This window comes from Elephantulus edwardii, unplaced genomic scaffold (genome assembly GCF_000299155.1).
Source record: "Elephantulus edwardii isolate Elephantulus edwardi_28Jun2011 unplaced genomic scaffold, EleEdw1.0 scaffold00010, whole genome shotgun sequence".
In the NCBI taxonomy this organism is placed as follows: domain Eukaryota; kingdom Metazoa; phylum Chordata; class Mammalia; order Macroscelidea; family Macroscelididae; genus Elephantulus; species Elephantulus edwardii.
Window position 1 is genome coordinate 31,029,407 of NW_006399760.1, and position 19,693 is coordinate 31,049,099.

At 38.0% G+C, this 19,693-nt stretch overlaps 1 protein-coding gene across 1 annotated transcript in view; it reads left to right on the forward strand.

The window, feature by feature from the left end:
* GALNT5 (UDP-N-acetyl-alpha-D-galactosamine:polypeptide N-acetylgalactosaminyltransferase 5 (GalNAc-T5)) overlaps positions 1-19,693 on the forward strand; it is an 85,622-nt gene that overhangs the window by 48,412 nt on the left and 17,517 nt on the right. The window contains exons 4-7 of the mRNA XM_006880787.1: positions 2,138-2,273; positions 13,385-13,504; positions 17,108-17,225; positions 18,630-18,953. Coding sequence (XP_006880849.1) covers positions 2,138-2,273; positions 13,385-13,504; positions 17,108-17,225; positions 18,630-18,953 — 698 coding nt within the window. The remainder of the gene's footprint in view (positions 1-2,137; positions 2,274-13,384; positions 13,505-17,107; positions 17,226-18,629; positions 18,954-19,693) is intronic.

Consider the following 19,693-nt stretch of genomic DNA (forward strand, 5'->3'; position numbering starts at 1 on the left):
ATATTTACACATATATTTATGTGGAGTTATGGCAGCATGGTCCAGAATGAGTTGTCCTACTAATCCAGAGATTATGATTTGAATCAAAACTAGTTCCACAGGAGAAAGATGAGCAATCTCTTTAGGAGGAATTGGAAAACCCATTGGAGATTGGAGGCTCAACTACAAGTCAATTCCAGCTTGTCAATAAGGAATTGAGTGAGTTTATGTGGATAAAGAGTTATATATATACAACTGCTGTTATGTGCTGTCGAGTTCCCTGTGACTCATAGCAACCCTATGTACAACAGCCCTAAACTTTGCTATATCCTGTGCCAGTTTTACTGTCTCTGATAACACTAATCCACATTACTCCAGTCACTGAATCAGTCCATCTTATCGAGGGTTTCCCTCTCTTGCACTGTCCCTCCACCCTCCCAAGCATGAAATCCCCTCTAGAAATTGATCCCGCCTGCAACATGTCCAAAGTATCTTAAACAAAGCTTCAGAATCCTGGATTCCAAGGAGCAGCCTGGTCTCATCCTCTCTAGGACAAACCTAGCTGTTCTAGAACCTCGTTCTATTCTATATTCTTTTGAATAATACCACAGCTCAAAGGCATCAATTCTCCTCTCATCCCTAGTCATTGCCCATCTTTCTTATGCATAGCAAGTAATTGCAAAGAGTATGGTCTGGATTATATATATACACATATGGTGTTTGTTGTTGTGTACCATCAAGTCAGAACTGATCTACACCTGACCTGTTAACAGGTTTTCAGAGGCAATAAATTGCACAGGAGGAGATTGTTCATATTCTTTTCAAGGAGCAGCTGGTGGTTCGAATCACATGCCTTTTGGTTGGCAGCACAACTTCTTAATACTAGGCCACCTGAGCTCCTTGAGTAACACACATACACACACACACACACACACACACACACACACACACACACACATTCTCTCTCTCTCCTGTCTCCCTTTAGATAGATAGAGAAATACCATGCATGTGTTTTTGTGCATGGTGTGACATAAATATAAAAAAAATTAGGTTAAAGAAATGGTAAAAAAAACCCCACTGAATAAAAGAAAAATGCAAGCCAATTTTTGTTAATTACAAGGAAGATTTTTCATCTTTTTCTCATGGGGCCGTTGGTGCATTTGAAGCACTTGCCTTTGGGATGGCAGTGCAACTTATTATCTATTAGGTCAATACATATACCAAATTCACTGCTTTCCAATCAATTATAACTCATAATGAATGTACATTGGATTTCCAAGGAGTACCTTATAGACTTGAACAATCAAACTGTCCATCTTTCCTGTGAAGTCCATCAGGTGAAATTTATGTGCAAAGTTCCCATTTGTGATTTTTGTTGTGTTTTTTTTTAAAAAAAATATATTTGCAACACACACACACACAAATACACTCAATAAACAATAAGAAGAATAAGTTATTAGATAATTAGATTTAGTCACAGTTATGGATAAGGTTACATCAAATTATTTTACTTTTACTCATGAACCCTGTTGAGAATTTAACAAAATTCGGAATTCTGGGTGAGTTTTAGCTGAGCATATAATGCAGAGGTTGACACTGACTGAGGGTAGGATATAGCCACTGGTCTCCCTGTTGTCAGACCAATACATTATGTACCACACCACTAGGGCTTCTTAGAATAAAATTATCCAAGCCAAACCATTGGCATAGAGTTGATTCCAACTCATAGTAACCCTCCATCAAGTTTCTGATTATATAAATCTTTATAGGAGAAGATTATCTAAATCTCTACCAATGAGCCTCAGGTGGATGCATTACATATGATGCCACCAAGTCTGTAGTTGTTGTTATCTTATACTATAGAAGGTTTAAAGAGGTTGTAAAGCACATAGAAGGAACTTACCCATCTTTCTCCAGTGGAACAGCTGATTGGTTCAAGCAGCCTACCTTTGTTTGGAAGCACAAATCTTTATCCACTATGCCACAAGAATGCTGCAAAGTCTAGGGACTATAAATTAATTAAGAAGAAAATATTACTGTCTTAACAACCAAATTTCTGAAAGAACTCTCAACATCTTTGAACATGAATGGCGCACGCCTATTATATTGCATTTGCAAATGATTTTTGGTTTGTTTTGTTTTTGTTGTCATTTTCTAGGTGATGTGTTGACATTCTTAGATTCTCACGTGGAATGCAATGTTGGTTGGTTGGAACCTCTCCTGGAAAGAGTTTACTTAAGCAGAAAGAAAGTAGCCTGTCCAGTTATTGAAGTCATCAATGATAAGGACATGAGGTAATGTTGGGGTATGAGGTAATGATATGGATATGAGGAAATGAAAAGGACATTTATAAGATACTTGTAGGTGAGCATATTCCCATTCCTAGAAAATTGTAGTGACCCTAAACTTTTTTTATTAAAATCAGTAGTATGAGTGACCCTAATCTTAATGACTACTATTATCATGAATGTATTCAAGTAAAATTAAATAATTTAAAATGTCAGCCTTTTCTCTATCATGATGTTTCCTGTCAGTCCAATGTTGAGAATTTGTGTTTTCTCTTTATTCCTTCTTTTTATTCTAGTTGAGTCATACTCTACTAGATAGCACTGAACAGGGACAATGTCATTATTTACAATGTCCCATCAAAATCTTATGATCCTTTTACTTTCTCATTCCCATACCCATACCTTCACTGGTCTCTGCTCCATTCACCCTCCCATCCCATCACTTCCTGCAAGTCCTTCCCAGTTGTTTCTATTTGTGGGTAAACTTTCCCTTATTCCTTTTTTTCTTCTCCATCCCCTCTCTTTCTCTCCTTCCGTCTCCGCATTTGATCAGTTTGGCTTGGTCTGTTCCAGATTGTTAACTGAATACACATATTTTCTGTTCATCCATTTGTTGCAGGTTTGTCTTCTTCTCCTGCTAATTCATCACAGTGTACCATGTCTCTTGATTCTATTCCTGCTTCTCCTGTTTCTCTCCCCCAAATAATCCTATTTTTATAATACAGTTTTTGTACCACTTTATCCCTTTGTGAATGAATTACTTCATGCTTCATAATATCCTAGACTCTTCCATGTTGGGTTGTATTTAAAGAGTTCTACATTTTTTTAATGTAGGATAATATTTCCTTGTGTGAATATACTACAATTTTTCTATCCATTGTTTGCTGATGGGCACTTCAGCTGCTTCTATCTCGTTGCTATTGTGAATAACACTGCAGTAAACTTAGGTCCACATAAATCTATTTATGTCTGAGCCCTGATTTTTCTTAGGGTATATATTTCTAGGAGTGGAATGATTAGATCAAATTGGATTTCTATTTTCAACTTTTTGAGGAAATGTCAGATCGCCTCCCATCATAATTGTACTATTTTACTTTCTTACCAGCAATGCATGAGAGTGGCAAACTCTCCACATCCTCACCAACATTTGTTGTTTGCTGTCCTGTTAAACTTTACTATTGTTGCTAGGATGAGATAAAAGCTCATTGTTATTTCTATTTGTATCTCTTACCAATAGCTAGTGTGATATCATTCTATAGTTCTCACATTCTCTTGGGTCACATTTTCTCTTATCAAATCTTGGTGTTGATATGCAACCCATATTGAAGGCTAGGTAGTCTTTGATCCTCTGTAGTAAGTGCTTCAAGACTTCTTCACCTTCTGCAAACAAGATGCCATTAGTATGCACAAGTTGTTGATGAATTTTCTTCCAATTGTAATTCTATGTTCTTCCTTCTAAAGTCCATCTTCTTAAATTATTTGTTCAGCATGCAGACTGACTAGGCATGGAGAAAGGATACAACCTTGACACACAACTTTCCTATGTTTCATTGACTATGCAAAGGCATTTGAGTGTAAGAATCAAAACGAACTGTGACTAATCTTGAGAAGAATGGGAATTCCAGAACACTTAATTGTGCTCATGCGAAATCTATACTTGGACCTGGAAGCAGTCATCAGACAGAGGAAAGGAGACACTATGTGGTTCAAAATCATGAAAAGAGTGCCTCAAGAATGTGTCTTGTAAGCATAGCTTTTCTATTTATATGCAGAAGAGATCATTTGGGAGGGTGAACATTATGAGGAGGAATATGACTTCAGGATTTGAAGAAGACACAACTTTTCTTGCCAAAGCTGAGGAGAGCCTGAAGTGTTTTCTGCAGAAGGTAAAGTACTGGAGTTTCAATATGGATGGAAGCTCAACATCAAGAAGAAAAGAATTTTCACCTCTAGGCCAATTGACAGTAACATGATAAATGAAGAAGAGATTGAGAAAAATTTCACCTTGTTTGGCTCCACAATTAACATACTTGGCAAAAATAGTTAGAAAATCAAAAGATGAGCTGCATTAGGAAAATCTGATATCAAGGATTTTGCCAATGTTCTAAAAAACCATAATGTCATTCTAGAGACTACTGTGCACCTGATAAAAGCTACAGTCATCGCCATTACTTCCTATGTTTCAGAGAGCTGGACAATGACTTATGCAAATGACACAAGTTTTCTCGATAGATGAAGAATCAATGTGCTTGAGTTGTGGTGCGAGAGAAAAGTATTGAATAAACTATGGACTGCCAAGAGAACAAACAAGTCTTTCCTGGAGAAGGTAAAATAAAGCTGCTCCTGATAGGCAAGCATTTTGAAGCTCTGTCTCATATATTTGGGGTATGTTGTCAAAAAGAACCAGTCCTTGGAGAAGGACATCATGCATGGAAGGGTGGAAGGACAGTGTAGGAGTGAAAAACCCCTTAAGTCTTGACCTTATGTCTATCCCAACTGTCCTAATTAACTCAGTAACTAGGGTAATGGGGGTAGGTGTGTTAGAAACAGTGAGACTGGCTCAGAATAGGGCCAGGTTCAGAGCTATTGTATATACGTAGGTTCACTATGAGTCACAGGCAATTGATGACACGTAACAGCAGCAACATTATTCATATATACTCACCAACCACTAAAGTAAAGGATAAGGAAATTAAATCTTTTCTACAATCTTTTGAAGTGTGGAATTGATTGACTATGCAGTTCAGATGCATTAATAAAATTAGTGATTGAAATACAAAAGTTGAAATCAAAGAAGGGGGCCTAGTATTTGAAAAATATTGCCTTGGTAATAGAAATTAGGCCAGAAATTGATTGACAGAATTTTTGTACAGTCACTGATTTATTTGTTCATTAAAATCCCTTTAAAAACCATTAAAGGAAACTAACTGTATGCATTAATCTCACCTTACGAACTACACAGGCATCAGATTGACTACATCTGTGTGAAGAGTTGAGTCAATGAAAACACTCAATATCAGTGTTCCAAGCAAGGCTGGAAACAACACCAGTTGTTTTTGTTGTTGCTATAGGTCATTGAATTGAGTACAGCTCATTGTTGTTATTGTTGTTGTTGTTGTTGCTAGGCCATCCTTGAGTGTTTCTGAAACACTCAAGTCCATTGCTACACTCACTGTGTCAATCCACCTGGTTGAGGGTCTTCCTCTCCTTCACCATCCCTCCACCTTTCCAAGCATGATGTCCCCCTCCAAGGAATAACCTCGCCTAGCAACCTGCCCAGAGTGTGTGAGATGATGCTTCATCATCTTTGTATCCAAGAAGTACTCTGCCTACACCTTCCTTAAGATATATATGTTTGGTTTTTTGGCAGTCCGTGAGATATTCAGCATTCTTCTCCAACCCCACAGTTCAAAGGCATCAATTCTTCTGACATCTGCATTCATTGTAAATAGTGACCTATGAACTACAGACCTGAATCCGGTTCTATATTGTACCAATCCTCATCATCTCTGATTCACTTGGATCCACTGCTGCTGTCACTGTGTCAATCCATCTTGTTGGGGGTCTTAACTCCCTTTCGCTGGCCTTCCAACTCTCTAAGCATGATATCCTTTTCCAAGAAACAGTCTCTTCTAGTAATATGAGCAAATTCTTGTCAAAGCTGAAAAAAATTTAAACAATTCCATGAAAGCTGAAATATGAACTTAAGTCTATCCCAACTGCATTTCAAAAACTTCTCAGGAGGAGATTTGGTGCATTGAGCAAATGGTTTATTTGGTCACCATAAATTTTTAATCCTAAACACTAACATTTCCAATGCCACATTGTCTAATTCTTTACATTTTATATTCAATGAAATAAAAAAAAAATATTTTCTTGGTCCAAGTATAGGTGTCACATAGCACAATCAAGGGTTCTGAAATTTCCATTCTTATCAGAGTTAGCCACATTTTTATTGTTATCTACAATCAAATCCCATTGCATAGTCAGTGAAACAGATAGATATTCCTCTGGTATTCTCTGCTTTCAGCTAAGATCCATCTAACATTTGCTCTAATATCCTTATCACCATGGCCTCTTCTTAACCCAACCTGCACTTCTGGAAGTTCTCTGTTGATGCGCTGTTCCAGTCAGTTTTGGATACTTTTCAGCAGGATCTTGCTTACCTGTGGTATTAATTATATTGTTCAATAATTTCCACACTCTGTCAGGTCACCTGTTTTTGGAATGAGAACAAATATGGATCTCTACCAGTCAGTTGGCCATGTTGTTGTCCCTCTAAATTTCTTGGCATGACTTAGTGAGCGTGTCTAGAGCAGCATCTGTTGAAATGTGTCAACTGGTATGTTGTCAATTCCTAGGACTTTATTTTTCTGTCACATCCTTTAGAGCAATCGGTAATGTCTCCTTCATCATCAAAGGCTCTTGATAATATGCTGATTCATGAAATTCTTCTGTGTCAACCAATTCTTTTTGGTATAATAACTCTATTACTCTTTTCATCTCTTTTAATCTTAATTAACTTTTATTGACTTTTGGGTAAAAGTCTATAGAGAAAATTAATTTCCCATTCAAAAATTTATATATATTTTGCTACATGTCATTAATTGCAATGTGGCATCCAGTTCCTAAATAACATGCCTCCCGAAACTCTATGAACTTTGATAAATGTTAATAGTTGTAGAGGGGCTTCAGGCCTTTTGTTCATAGGGTCGCTATGAGTCATACTCAACTGGAAGGCAATCAACAACAACAACATAACAACAATGAACAGCTCTCTTCTCACTTCATCATTCAGTTTCCTGCTTTCTTTCATCTTTTTTTCTTATCTCTACTTGCTTTCAGGGTGATTCCTGAATAAATGTTGCCTTTTCTTAATATAAAATTTTTATTTTATGCTGGTTTACTTGCAGTTTGTATACATTGTTTTTTACACCAGATCTTACCCATTACCCTAATCCAATCCTTCCTCTCCTCATCAAATTGTGTGACCCTGTGATTACTCTCTCATCCTCACACCTCTGCTCCCACCCTCCACCACTTAGATACTCATACAGATTTTACTAGTTGTCTATTTCTATAATAATAGTCTTATACAGCATTTGTCCTTCTATAATAATGGTCTTACGCAGTATTTGTCCTTATGGGACTGAGTTAGTTCACTTAGCATAATTTTTTCCAGTCCCTCTCAAGTTAGGTAACGATTTACAAAATCATGGCTCCTGCGTGCTTCATAGTATCCCATCATGTGAATATACCATAATTTCTCAATCCAGTCAGTTGTGTGTGGACATTTTGGGCTGTTTTCATGTTCCTGTGATGGTGAATAATGCTGCTATGAACATTGGTGTACAAGTCTTTGTAAAAACAAAAACAAACAACAACAACAAGTCTTTGTTTGTGCCTCTGTTCTCTTTTTCTTGGTATATTTTACAAGCAGTGGAATAGTTATGTCATATTTCTATGTTCAACTTTTTGAGGAAACATCAAACAGTCTTCTAGAATGGTTGTACCATTTTATAATCCCACCAACAATCTCCACATCCTCTCTAACGTTTATTACTTGCTGTCCTGTTACTGGAGTGAAATAGTATCTCATTATTGTTTTGCTTTGCATCTCTCTTATTGCCAGTGACTTTGAGCTTTTCATCATGTATCTGTTGGCCATCTGAATATCTTCCTCTTGAAAAAGTCTTTCCATGTCTTTTGCCCATTTGTAATTGTGTGATCAGTCTCTTACTTGTGGAGGCCCTGTAAATTTTTTATATGGTATTGCCTAATGTTTGTTCCCAGTCAGTAGGTTTTCTTTTCACCCCGTTGGAAAATGTCTTTGATGTGCACAGGGTTTAATCTTTAGAAGGTTCCATTCATCAATTTTATCCTCTCCAGACTGTACATTTCTGGCTGTATTTGGCAGTCTCTTTTATACCATACACTAGGCTGTCTATGCTTGATCCCAGTTTGTCTCTGATGAGCTTTATGGTTTTGGGCTTTACTCCCAGGTCTCTGTTCCACCTTGAGTTGATTTTTGTGTGTAGTGTGAGATGTGGATTCTGTTTCAGCTTTCAGTCCAGTTTTTCTAGCCCCATTTGTTGAAGAAGTTGTCATTTCCCCATTTGACAGGTTTTATTTCCTTATTGCACATCAGTTGACCATAAATAGCTGGGTTCTTTTCTGGGTTCTCAATTCTGTTTCATTGGTCTATGTTTCTGTTGTTGTACTGGTACCGTGCTATTTTGATTATGACCACTGTGTAGTAGGTTTTGAGGTCAGGGGATGCTATGCCTCTCACTTAATTTTTGTTTTTCAGAAGTGCTTTGCTTTTTTGAAGCCTTTTTCCTCTCCAAATAAACTTGACAATTTCCCTTTCAATTTCCTTGAAAAATGAGTATGGTGTCTGTATTAGGATTGCATTGAACATGTAGATTGCTTTTGGTAAGATTGCCATTTTCACAATATTGAATCTTCCTATCCATGAACAGGGAACATTTTTCCATTTATATAGGGCTTTTAGTGTGTCATGCAGAAATGTTCTATAGTTTTCTTTGTAGAGGTCTTTTGTGTCCCTAATTAGGTGTTGAGTTAGATAATTGATTTTTCTTCTTTCTTCCTTTTTTATGTGTATGCCTATAGCTATGAACTGTCCCCTGAGAGCTACCTTAGCTGTACCACAGAGGTTTTGGTATGTTGTATTTTCATTTTTATTTGTTTCAAGGAACATTTAATTTCATTCTTTATTTCTTTTAGAACCCAATGGTGTTCTCTCAGAGAGTTATTCAGTTTCCACATGTTATTTATTTTGTTGAGGCTTGCTTTGTGTCTTAATATGCTATTGCTTCTGGGGGATGTGCACTGTGCTCTTAAGAAGAAAGTGAACTTAGTTTTTGTTGGGTAAAGTACCAAATATATCCACAAGGTCAAGTTAGATGATTGTATAGGTTAGATTTTATGCACCTTTGTGAAATTTCTTTTGAATTGACCTATCCTTTGGTGATAGTGGTGTGTTGAAGTCTCCTACTGTTATTTTAGTGTTATATTTCTTTCTTCAATTCTGTTAACCATTGTTTTATGTATCTTGCAGGTCTATCATTTAGTGTGTAAATGCTGACCAAGGTTATATCTTCATGCTCTATTATGTCTTTCATCAGTATATACTATTCTTCGTTCGCTTTTATGGTGTTTTTCATTCTGACGTCTTATTTTATCAGACATTATTATTGCCACTCCTGCTTTTTTGAGGATGTTATTTGTTTGGTATATTTTTTCCCAACCTTTGATTTTGAGTCTGTCTTTTTCTTCTTTTTTTTAGGTGTGTCTCTTGTAGGCAACATATTGATGGGCTTGTTTTTTAATCCATTCTCCTACTCTTTTTCTCTTAATTGGTGCACATTAAGTGTGATTATTGTCAGGCCAGATTTTACCATTCCCATTATACTGTCTTTCTTTTTCTATTGTTTCTGGTTACTATGGCATATGTACTTTCCTTTGGCATCTCTGTGTGAAACACTGCACTTAAAATTTCTTTTAGTTTGGTCTTGTTTTCACATATTCCTTAAGGTTCTTCTTTTCTGCACAGGACCTAATTTCTCCTTCATATTTGATGGAGAGCTTTTCTGGATATAAGATCCTTGCGGGACAATTGTTTTCTTTCCGTTTTCTGTATATGTCATCCCATTATCTTCTAGCTTGCATGATTTCCACTGAGAAATAAGAACATAGTCTAATTGTTTCCCTTTGTAGATAACTGGTTTTTCTTGTGCTTCTCTTAGTATTCTATCCTAAACTTTTAATGTGGAGAATTTGACTATGATATGTCTTGATATTTTTCTTTTTGGGTCCAATCTTGAATGTAGATTTTCCTATTCTTCATAATGGCTGGGAAGTTTTTCTCTAGGATTTCTTTTAAAATTTTCTCAGTGATTTCCCTGTCCCTCTCACAATCTGAAATTCCAATCATATGTATGCTGTTCCTTTTGATGTCTTTCCACATGATTCTAATGTTTTCTTAATTTTCTTTAGACCTCATCTCTGATTTTTATTCTATGTTTCCATTGAGACTCTAGTCTTCCAGGTCACTGACTATCTGTTCCATCCATCAATTCTAGTTTTTGTCCCACCAGTGTGTTGGACATTTCTGCTGTTTTTGTCTTAATATTCTAGATTGCATTTTCATGCTTTTCTGTTATTTCCATTACTGTGTTGGCTGTAGCCTCTCTGTCTTGTGATGATTTTATAATTTATTGTATCTCTTTATCTATATTATAAATTCTTTCTTCCATCTTTTACATTTTCTTCCATAGCTGTTCAAGTTACTCTTCATCAATATATTTCTTCTAGATCACTGTCTCTGGGGTATTTACTCTCTTAATGGCTTCCATTGCTTCTTCCATCACTTGCATCTTCTTCTGTATCTGTTCAAATAACTGGACATTCATGTATTTATCAGTTTTTCTATCTGGGGTATTCATTTGGTCTGCTTTGTATAAGGGTTATTTTGTTTTTTCATGTTGACTGCTGCTTTCTTGACGTTATGCGAGTCTTTTCTTAGTAGATATTATGTTGTTGTAACTATATAATTTCCCAGAGTGTGGCAATGTTATGTGAAGGACTTGTATATCGGTGCTTACCTCTTGTTTTCCCGATGCAGGATGACTATTGTCCTCTAGAAACCATGTCTCTACCTGACTTTTTTTTTTCTCCTTTTTTTACTGGTTTACATACAAAGTTCATAAAGTGCATGTACATAATTTTTCAGACTGAATCACATGAACTCTTCTTGAACTTAATAAATCCCACATGATGTAGATAGACAGCAGTGTTCAAGGCCAAAGTACCTCTCTTTTCTACTCTATGAGACATTTCAGTCGCAGGTCCTTGATCGTGTTCTTGTACTAGTTGCAGGTGATGTCTCGACAGGATTTTGGATATTGGAGATATCCTTTAAAGAGATATAAGGGGGATATGGGGATATAGTCCAGGGGGGTGGGTTGATCCCTCTACAGGGCTCTGCCCCATCCTGGGAACTGGTGGGGAGGGAGGATGGGGAGGGAATAGCACAAAGTACTCCCTCATCTGTGAAATGAAACAGACCAATGTGGCAGCAGAAGGCATGGTTCAGCATCAGACTTCCCTAATCCCTTCCATCTTCTTTTGGTGCTTCCTGGGTCTTTCAACATTCACCCCAACTGGAGGCTTGAATTTTTTCTTCGTTTCCTTCAGCTTAAGAAATGCAGAGCCAGTTCATCACTTTTGATTTCCAAACTCCAGCTCTTTGTACATTTCCGTATAATTCTTAGCTTTGTCTTCCCATGGTGCCATTTGAAATACTCTGTTCAGCTCCTTAACATCTTTCTTTTTTCGCTGTGCTTTGGCTTCTTGGCACTCTGCTGCAATATTCAGAGTCTCTTCTGGCAACCATTTTGGCCTTTTCTTCTTCCTCCATCTTTGTAATGACCTTTTGCATTCTTCATGGATGATATTCTTTATATCTTTCCACAGTTTACCTGGTCTTCACTCATTAGTATTCATAGCCTCAAACTTGTTTTGAGATGGTCTTTAAATTCAGGAGGGATAAACTCAAGTTCAAATTTTGATTCTTGTGTATTTGATTTTCTTTAGCTTCAGTTTGAACTTGCATACAAGTAGGTGATGATCTGATTTATAATCAGCACCTGGACTATTTTTCACAGCTGATATTGAGCTTCTTAAACAATTTTTCCCACATATGTAATCATTCTAATTCTTGTGTAGGCTTTCAGGTGAGGTCCATGTGTGTAGTCACCATCTGTGTTTCTTAGAAAAAGTATTTTCAGTGAATAATTCATTGATTTTACAGAATTCTATCATTCTCTCTTCAACCTCATTTTGGTCACTGAGTCAACATTTCTGACTACCAATCCTACTTCCTTAGTTCCAATTTTGCTTTCCAGTCATCCATTATTGTTAATGCACCTTGGTTACTTGTTGAATCAATTTCTGATTGCAATAGTATATAGAAGTCATCTATTTACTCCTCTTTGGCTTATATAAAACTTATACTAGGACCTGGAGGGAGTTATCAGAACAGAGCAAGGAAACACTGCATGATTCAATATCAGGAAATGTGTTTGCCAGGATGCATCCCATCTCCATACCTTTTCAAGCTATATGTGGAACACATAATCTGCGAGGCTGGGCTTTATGAGGAGAAATGTGGCATCAAGACTGGAGGAAGACTCAAGAACAATCTGCATTATGCAGATGATACAACCTTGCTTGCTGAAACTCAGGAGTACCTGGGGCATTTGCTGCAGAAAGTCAAGGACTACAGCCTTCAATATGGATTGAAGTTCAACATCAAGAAGACAAAGATTCTCATCATGGGGCCAATTGGCAGCATCATGATAGACAGTGAAGAGAAGAGCTTCAGCTTACTTAGTTCCACGAGCAACACTTTTGGTACCTGTAGATAGGAAATCAAAAGACAAATTGCTCTTTGCGGCAATAAATTGTCTAATGCACGCAAAAAAAAAAAAAAAAAAAAAATTGGATTGAGAGAATCTGCTGTCAAGAACCTCTCCAGAATATTGAAGAGCAACAATGTCAGTCTAGAGACTGCTCCTTGAAGGCAAGGATTTTGAAGCATTGTTTGACATACTTTGGGCATATTACAAGGAGGGACTGTGCAAAAGAGGAAGACCCTGGATGAAATGCATTGACTCAGTGGCTGGGGTATTGAGGGTAGTTATGTCAAAGACAATGAGGTTGGTTCAAGATAGAGCAGGGTTCAGAGCTGTTGTCAATAGGGTTACAATGAGTCACAAGTGACTTGAAGACATATAACAACAAAAACAACAGCATATTAAGTTGTTCTTTTTATTTGGAGCATATATTTGCTATTAAATTATTATGTGTGTTGTGGTTTTCCCTTTCCACACAAAGGACCAGAGCAAATAGCAATTACAAACAAGCTGATTATACTAATAAACTTTTAGTTATTATTAAAAACTTTGTGATACTCTAAAATAACTTCTATAAGGACCCATTTTAGTATTTTAACAAGATTTGGTGTGGGTTGATGAAGAATTCAAAGATGTATGTAATTCCAGACAGCACTTTTGTTTGCTTCCCTGGCTTAGTTACATGACAGTGGACAACTTTCAAAGAGGCATCTTTGTGTGGCCCATGAACTTTGGATGGAGAACAATTCCTCCAGATGTCGTTGCCAAAAATGGAATTAAAGAAACTGATGTAATAAGGTAAGTGTGTGAAATTCAAGATTAACTATCATGGGATTTGGTTTTTTGGTTTTTAGTTTTTGTTGGGTGTTTTGTTTTGTTTTTCCTTTTCATTTTTCCAAGCACAGAAAGCAATTCCACAATACAAACAGTATCCTGCCAATCTGTAATATCAAGGACTATAGTTCTAGCCATAGATGCCAAAAGAAAACAAAAGTTTTCTGATATATTATCTGTTCTATTCTGAACCATGTATCTTAAATGGTCAGCTGTGGCTTTTTCTGTCTTAAGTCTAGAGACATTTATAAGCACTGTTCCTGTTCATCCTGAGTTTGTTTTTGTCTTTGTTGTGTTTGATTCCAACTCATGGTGAACCTCTAGAATAGAGTTCAGCTGCCCTGTAGTGTTTTCTAGCATGGTGATTTAGTTGTAAGATGTTGCACTACTAACCCTAAGGTACGTAGTTCAAATCTACCTCTGCAGAGGGAAGTACGGCCAATCTCCTCTTGTTGCGTTTTATAGTCTCTGAAAACCCACTGGAGGGTCACCTGTGAATCTGTTCCAAGCCCACAGTACACAACAACAATCTGTATGGGAAAGTGATATTTAAGCCTTTTCTTCCATGGGGCAGTTGGGAGGTTTGAAGTGCTGATCTTTTAGTTAGGAGTGAGGGGAGCTCTGGTGGCCTAGTGGCAAGAAGCTGTACTGCAATCCCAGAGATGCGAAGTTCGAATCCATCAGATGCTCTGCCAGAAAAGGAGGGGCAATCTCCTCCTGTACCTGTCGGATCTGATTTGACGGTACAGACACACACAAAATAATAAAATAAAAATAAAAAAAGAAGCACAGAGTAATTGTTATATGTGTTGCATAAATACTATACCATATATCATGTTAAAGTAAACATAAATAATTGTAATAGAAATATTCAATCCATGGGAGAGGTGCCAATTTCTGTGAATCAATTAAGAGATACTTTTGACATGAAGAAAAAGAAGAATGATGGGTTTCTTTCTTTTCTCAAAGCCAAGAGCCGCAAAGGTGCTAAACCAGCCACAGGCGGAGCAGTGGGAATCCAGGTGCTTCCGCTGTTGGAGAAAGAACCAGCGCAGACGCAAGCTCACGAGTCCCCAGAGAAAGCCAGAGGCCAGACTGTGTGAATTGCAGCACTTTTCCCTTGAATTTACCCTTCAATAAATCATGCTTCTCTCCTTAGCAGAAGCGCTACTTTCAGAATTGATACCTCGGGGGAGTGAAGTGGGAGTACTACCATTTAAGTGCCAATCATATAAGCATTTCAATAACCCTAGGAGAAGGATGAGGAATAGCACCCTTATGGAGTTGTGGCAATTGAAACTTAAGAGAGTTAAGTAATTTTTCCAAGACTTCGCAGCTAATGAAAGAACTTGTCTTTTAAACACACATTTGCCTGACTCTAACACGCTCTTAATTCCACACCTGCAGAAGCTATGCTTCCTTCCCGTTTTCCTACAGCGAGTCAGTATGGAGGTTGAGGTCAGGCTGTAGTCACCATTGCTCTCCAGTTAGCCTGGCAACGGTGTCTAAGGAGTGCTGATAGACTACATGCACGAATGAGACAGGGGTGAATTTGGACAAGAATTACTTTATCCTGTATTTTGTGTACCCTTCACAAAAATCATTCTCTCGCTCACTATGGAAAGTGGTTAAGGCCATTTTTAACTGCTGACAAAAATCTCGTTTCAGTAATATTCATGAAAGCCCGAAGGTCTGACTCTCTGGGTTTGAATCTCAACTCTACAGCTTAGTAGCAGGGTTAAGCTCAACCTTTACCTATCTAGGACTCCGTTTCCTTACATTAAAACCAATGTGGAGACTAATGAAATCATTTACATTAAAATTCAATGAAATAGCTACCTACCCTTTAGGTTGTTTCATGAGTTAAACGAGATCAAGAGCACTAACATTTTGACGATGGTTGAGAGGCAGTGAAGTGGAGTGATTGAAGGTCTCATTAACTAAATAGCCAGTCCAGGGTACATGTGAACTCTACAAAAACAAAATACAAGTCTGTGACCTTGGGCAAGTTTCTTACTTTCTCTGGGTTGCAATTTAATTATAATAATACTAGAAAAGATTACTATAAAGTCTGCCCTAGTACATATTAAATAGTTAAAACAGTGCCTGGCACTTATTTTACACCATAAAAATGCTAAAAAACAACTTTTGTTTCAGAATGTAAAGGACAGCTCCAGGTCCTAACTTTGCCGAACCTAATCATGGTCTGTCATTGAGAAGAATGGGAATCCCAGAGCACTTGACTGTGGTCAGGAGGCGCCTATAACTGGACCAAGAGACTGTTGGGTGAACAGAGCAGGGGAGCACTGCATGGTTTGGATTTGGGAAGGGATTGTTCCAGGGTTGTATTCTCTCTCCATACCTATTCAATCTTTATGCTGAGCAAATTATCCAAGAAGCTGGACTCTATAAGAGAGAATGTGGCATCAGGATTGGAGAGAGACTCATCAATAACCTGTGTTATGCAGATGACACAACCTTGCTTGCTGAAAGTGAGCAGGACTTGAAGCACTTGTTGCAGAAGATCAAGGAATGTAGCCTTCTATATGGATTGCATCTCAATGTCAGGAAAACAGATGGAGAGGAGTTTGAAACGGTCAACAGCTTCATCTTGATTGGATACACAATTAACACCCTTGGTACCAGTAGTCATGAAATAAGGATACATATTGCACTAGGAAAATCTGTAGTTAAGGACCTTTCCAAATTAGTGAGAAATAGTAATGTCACTTTGAGGACTAAGGTGCGTCTGATTCAAGCCATGGACTTTCCAATCACTACTTATGCATCTGAGATCTGGGCAATAAGGATGACAGAAGAAGAATTGATGCCTTTGAGCTGTGGTGTTGGAGAAGAGCACTGAACATCCCATGGACAGCAGAGAGTATGAACAAATATGTTTTGGAGATGGTGTAACTAAAGTGTTCTTAGGAGGCAAGAATGATGAAGCTTCACCTCACATACTTTGGATATGTTGCTAGGAGGTGCTATTCCTTGGATAAGAACATGATATTGGGAAGGGGGGAGTGTTGTTGATGGAGAGGAAGACCCTCAACCAGGTGGATTGATACAATGACTGCTGCATTGGGCTCTGGTGTGTCAGGAAGTGTGAGAATTGTGCAGGATAGAATAGGGCTCAGATCTTTTGTTCATAAGGTCTCTATGAGTTGTGCTCAACTTGATGGCACCTAATAATAACAACAATCATCATCTATTAGCCTAAACCAAGAAACTTAGCACTTAGCTAGCATTTATGACACTTCATTCCAGACCTCCCCTCATTTAGTGTGGTGGTGTCATGTCAGACCCTCTGGTGGTTTTTCAGAGGTTGTAAATCCTATGAGAAGAGATTGCCTGTATTTTTCCTACATATAGGCTGGTAGATTTGAATCACATGTCTTTGGTTTGGCAGTGCAAGTTTTACCACTAAGACATCACCGCTCCCTTCCATTTCATAGCTATTCTGAAATGCCTCCAAACTCCATCACAATAGTATAGGAAAGTCATGTTATAAAAGTTGAATTCCATGAAGTCCAAGATTAAACCTCTTTTTCTTTTTCCTTCCAGGTGCCCCGTTATGGCAGGTGGATTATTTTCTATAGATAAACAATACTTTTTTGAACTTGGAACATATGACCCTGGGCTTGATGTGTGGGGTGGAGAGAATATGGAACTCTCATTCAAGGTATCACCAAGCATTTCTCTAAATCTCTTTACAATTAAAGATCCATTCTATTTAAATGGTTCTATTTAAGTAATGTGATCAAATATATGACTAAATCTGGGAGGAAATTTCACAGAAATTTTCAGATCTTTGGATTAATATTTTCTCATCCTTGGTTCAATGAGGGAGAATTGATAACTGTCTTGAAATGTATAAGAATTCTTTAAATTTCACAATACTGTTTCTGGGGAAAATAACTCTTATTTGGAGTAAAAGACTTTGGGATTCATGTCTGACACAGAATACCTCTCTGGAATTGTTTCTCTTGGAATCAGTGGGGACATCCAGTAAGGGGTGAGTTAATCTTGGTTAACATCAGTGGCAGTAGTACAAACAGTGGCCTAGTGCAAACACCAACCATGGGTCAGGTGTTGCCAATATAGTAGCTCCTTTGGGCATTACATATGACTGCGGGTAATTTGCAACCATTGATTAACAACTTAGAAAATTACAGCAAAATATCTGAAAACCTCACTATGAAGCTGATAACCATTATCACATTTGACACATCAGTGTCACTGTGTTTAGCATCACAGCAACCACAAGTCATCTCTGTACAGAAAATGGACAAACCATGCTATACCTCTTAGAAGAGTGTTTGACCAAAAACAATTAAAACCAGGCCTGATGACCGCAGATTAAAATCACACACTATTGGCTTGTTAACATAACTTTCTATCCACTATGCCAACAGGTTACCTATAGTGGACAGTGTTTGCTGGAGCTCCCTGATTAAAACAAGTTTGGAAGCCAGAGTGGCACCCACTTCCAAAATAGCTTGCCTTCGGAAACTATATGAACTTGGAGAAGAGATGGAAGTTATACAACTGTCAGGCCTTTCGTTCATAGGGTCACTATCAGTCATCTACGGCTTGATGGCACTAAACAGATTGCTGTTGTTGTTGTTAAGTGCCACCGAGTCGCAGGCCACTCATAGCGACCCTATGTAGGAGAGTCTTCAATGCTTATGTGTCTTTAATCCTCTCTCCAGGTTCATAGGGTTTCCAGAGGCAAGCTATTATGGAAGTGGATGCCACTCCTCCTTCCAAGCTTGTTTTAATCGGGGAGCTCCACCCCACTCTCTGTCCGCATTGGGTAACCAACCATTAACGCACTTGACATATCACACTACAGATTAGGAAAATAAATAATTGCACTAATTTCAAGCTAGTCCAGAGCAATAGTAAAATAAATGATCCCTGCTGAGCTCAATTTCTTCTGAAAAGAGTGTTTTAGACGCTGCAGGTTGGACTTCAAAGAGGCAGAGGAAGGGCAAAGTTTTCAGGTGTATTTTCTTTGTCCTTATTACTTGCCCAATTTGTAGACAATCATTTGATAATAGATGCTTTTTATCAATTGTTCCAGGTGTGGATGTGTGGTGGTGAAATTGAGATTATTCCCTGTTCCCGAGTGGGCCACATATTCAGAAATGACAATCCATATTCCTTCCCCAAAGACCGGATGAAAACAGTGGAGCGGAATTTGGTACGTGTGGCTGAGGTCTGGCTTGATGACTACAAGGAGCTTTTCTATGGCCACGGAGACCACCTCATTGACCAAGGTTTAGATGTTGGAAACCTCACCCAGCAAAGGGAGCTTCGAAAGAAACTGAAATGCAAAAGCTTCAAATGGTACTTGCAGAATGTTTTTCCTGATTTGAAAGCACCCATTGTGAGAGCAAATGGCGTGGTGAGTTCAAACTCCAATTTAAAATATTGCTTCCAAAAATTCCCAACATGTGGAAAAGGATGGATTAGGACTTTAGCAACACCGTGTATAAGCTCAGATGGGATAAAGCATGGCTGAAGAGTATATTGCAAGAGGTTGGTTTCATTTGATTAACCCAGCAGATGCTTAATGAGTATCACTCAGAAAGAAATTATAGGGTGGTGAATAAAATAGACTTGAACCTTACTTTGTGCAGCTTAAAAAAAGATAAGAGTTTTTGTTGTGTGTTATCAAGTCAGAACCCACCCATAGCTGATCCTCTTATGGGTTTTCAGAGGCAGTTAATCGCATGGAAGGAGATAGTCTGTTCTTCCATGGAGCAGCTACTCAAACCTTGTGCTTTTAGGATTGCAGCACAGCTTCTTGATACCAGGCTACTAGAGATAGATACAAATACAAAAGCCAAGTGTGAATGCAGATATAGCAGCTCTCATTTTGAGAAAGACTTATGAAAAGGGTTCAAGTCTCCTAAATCAGGGTGCTGGATAGGCCCTCCCAGAAGAGACTTTTACACCAATGTCTGAAAGAATGTTCAGGATGTTCTGGGCATTCAGAACCTCTAAGACAGATCAAAGACAGGGACATTCAAGAAGTAGTAAAAGGATGGGTGTGATTGAAAGAGTGTGAAGTGAAGAGAGAGGGCGAGATCTTGTACCAAGTGTCCTTGTTTGCACAAGAAATAAAACCTCCTTCCTTCCTTC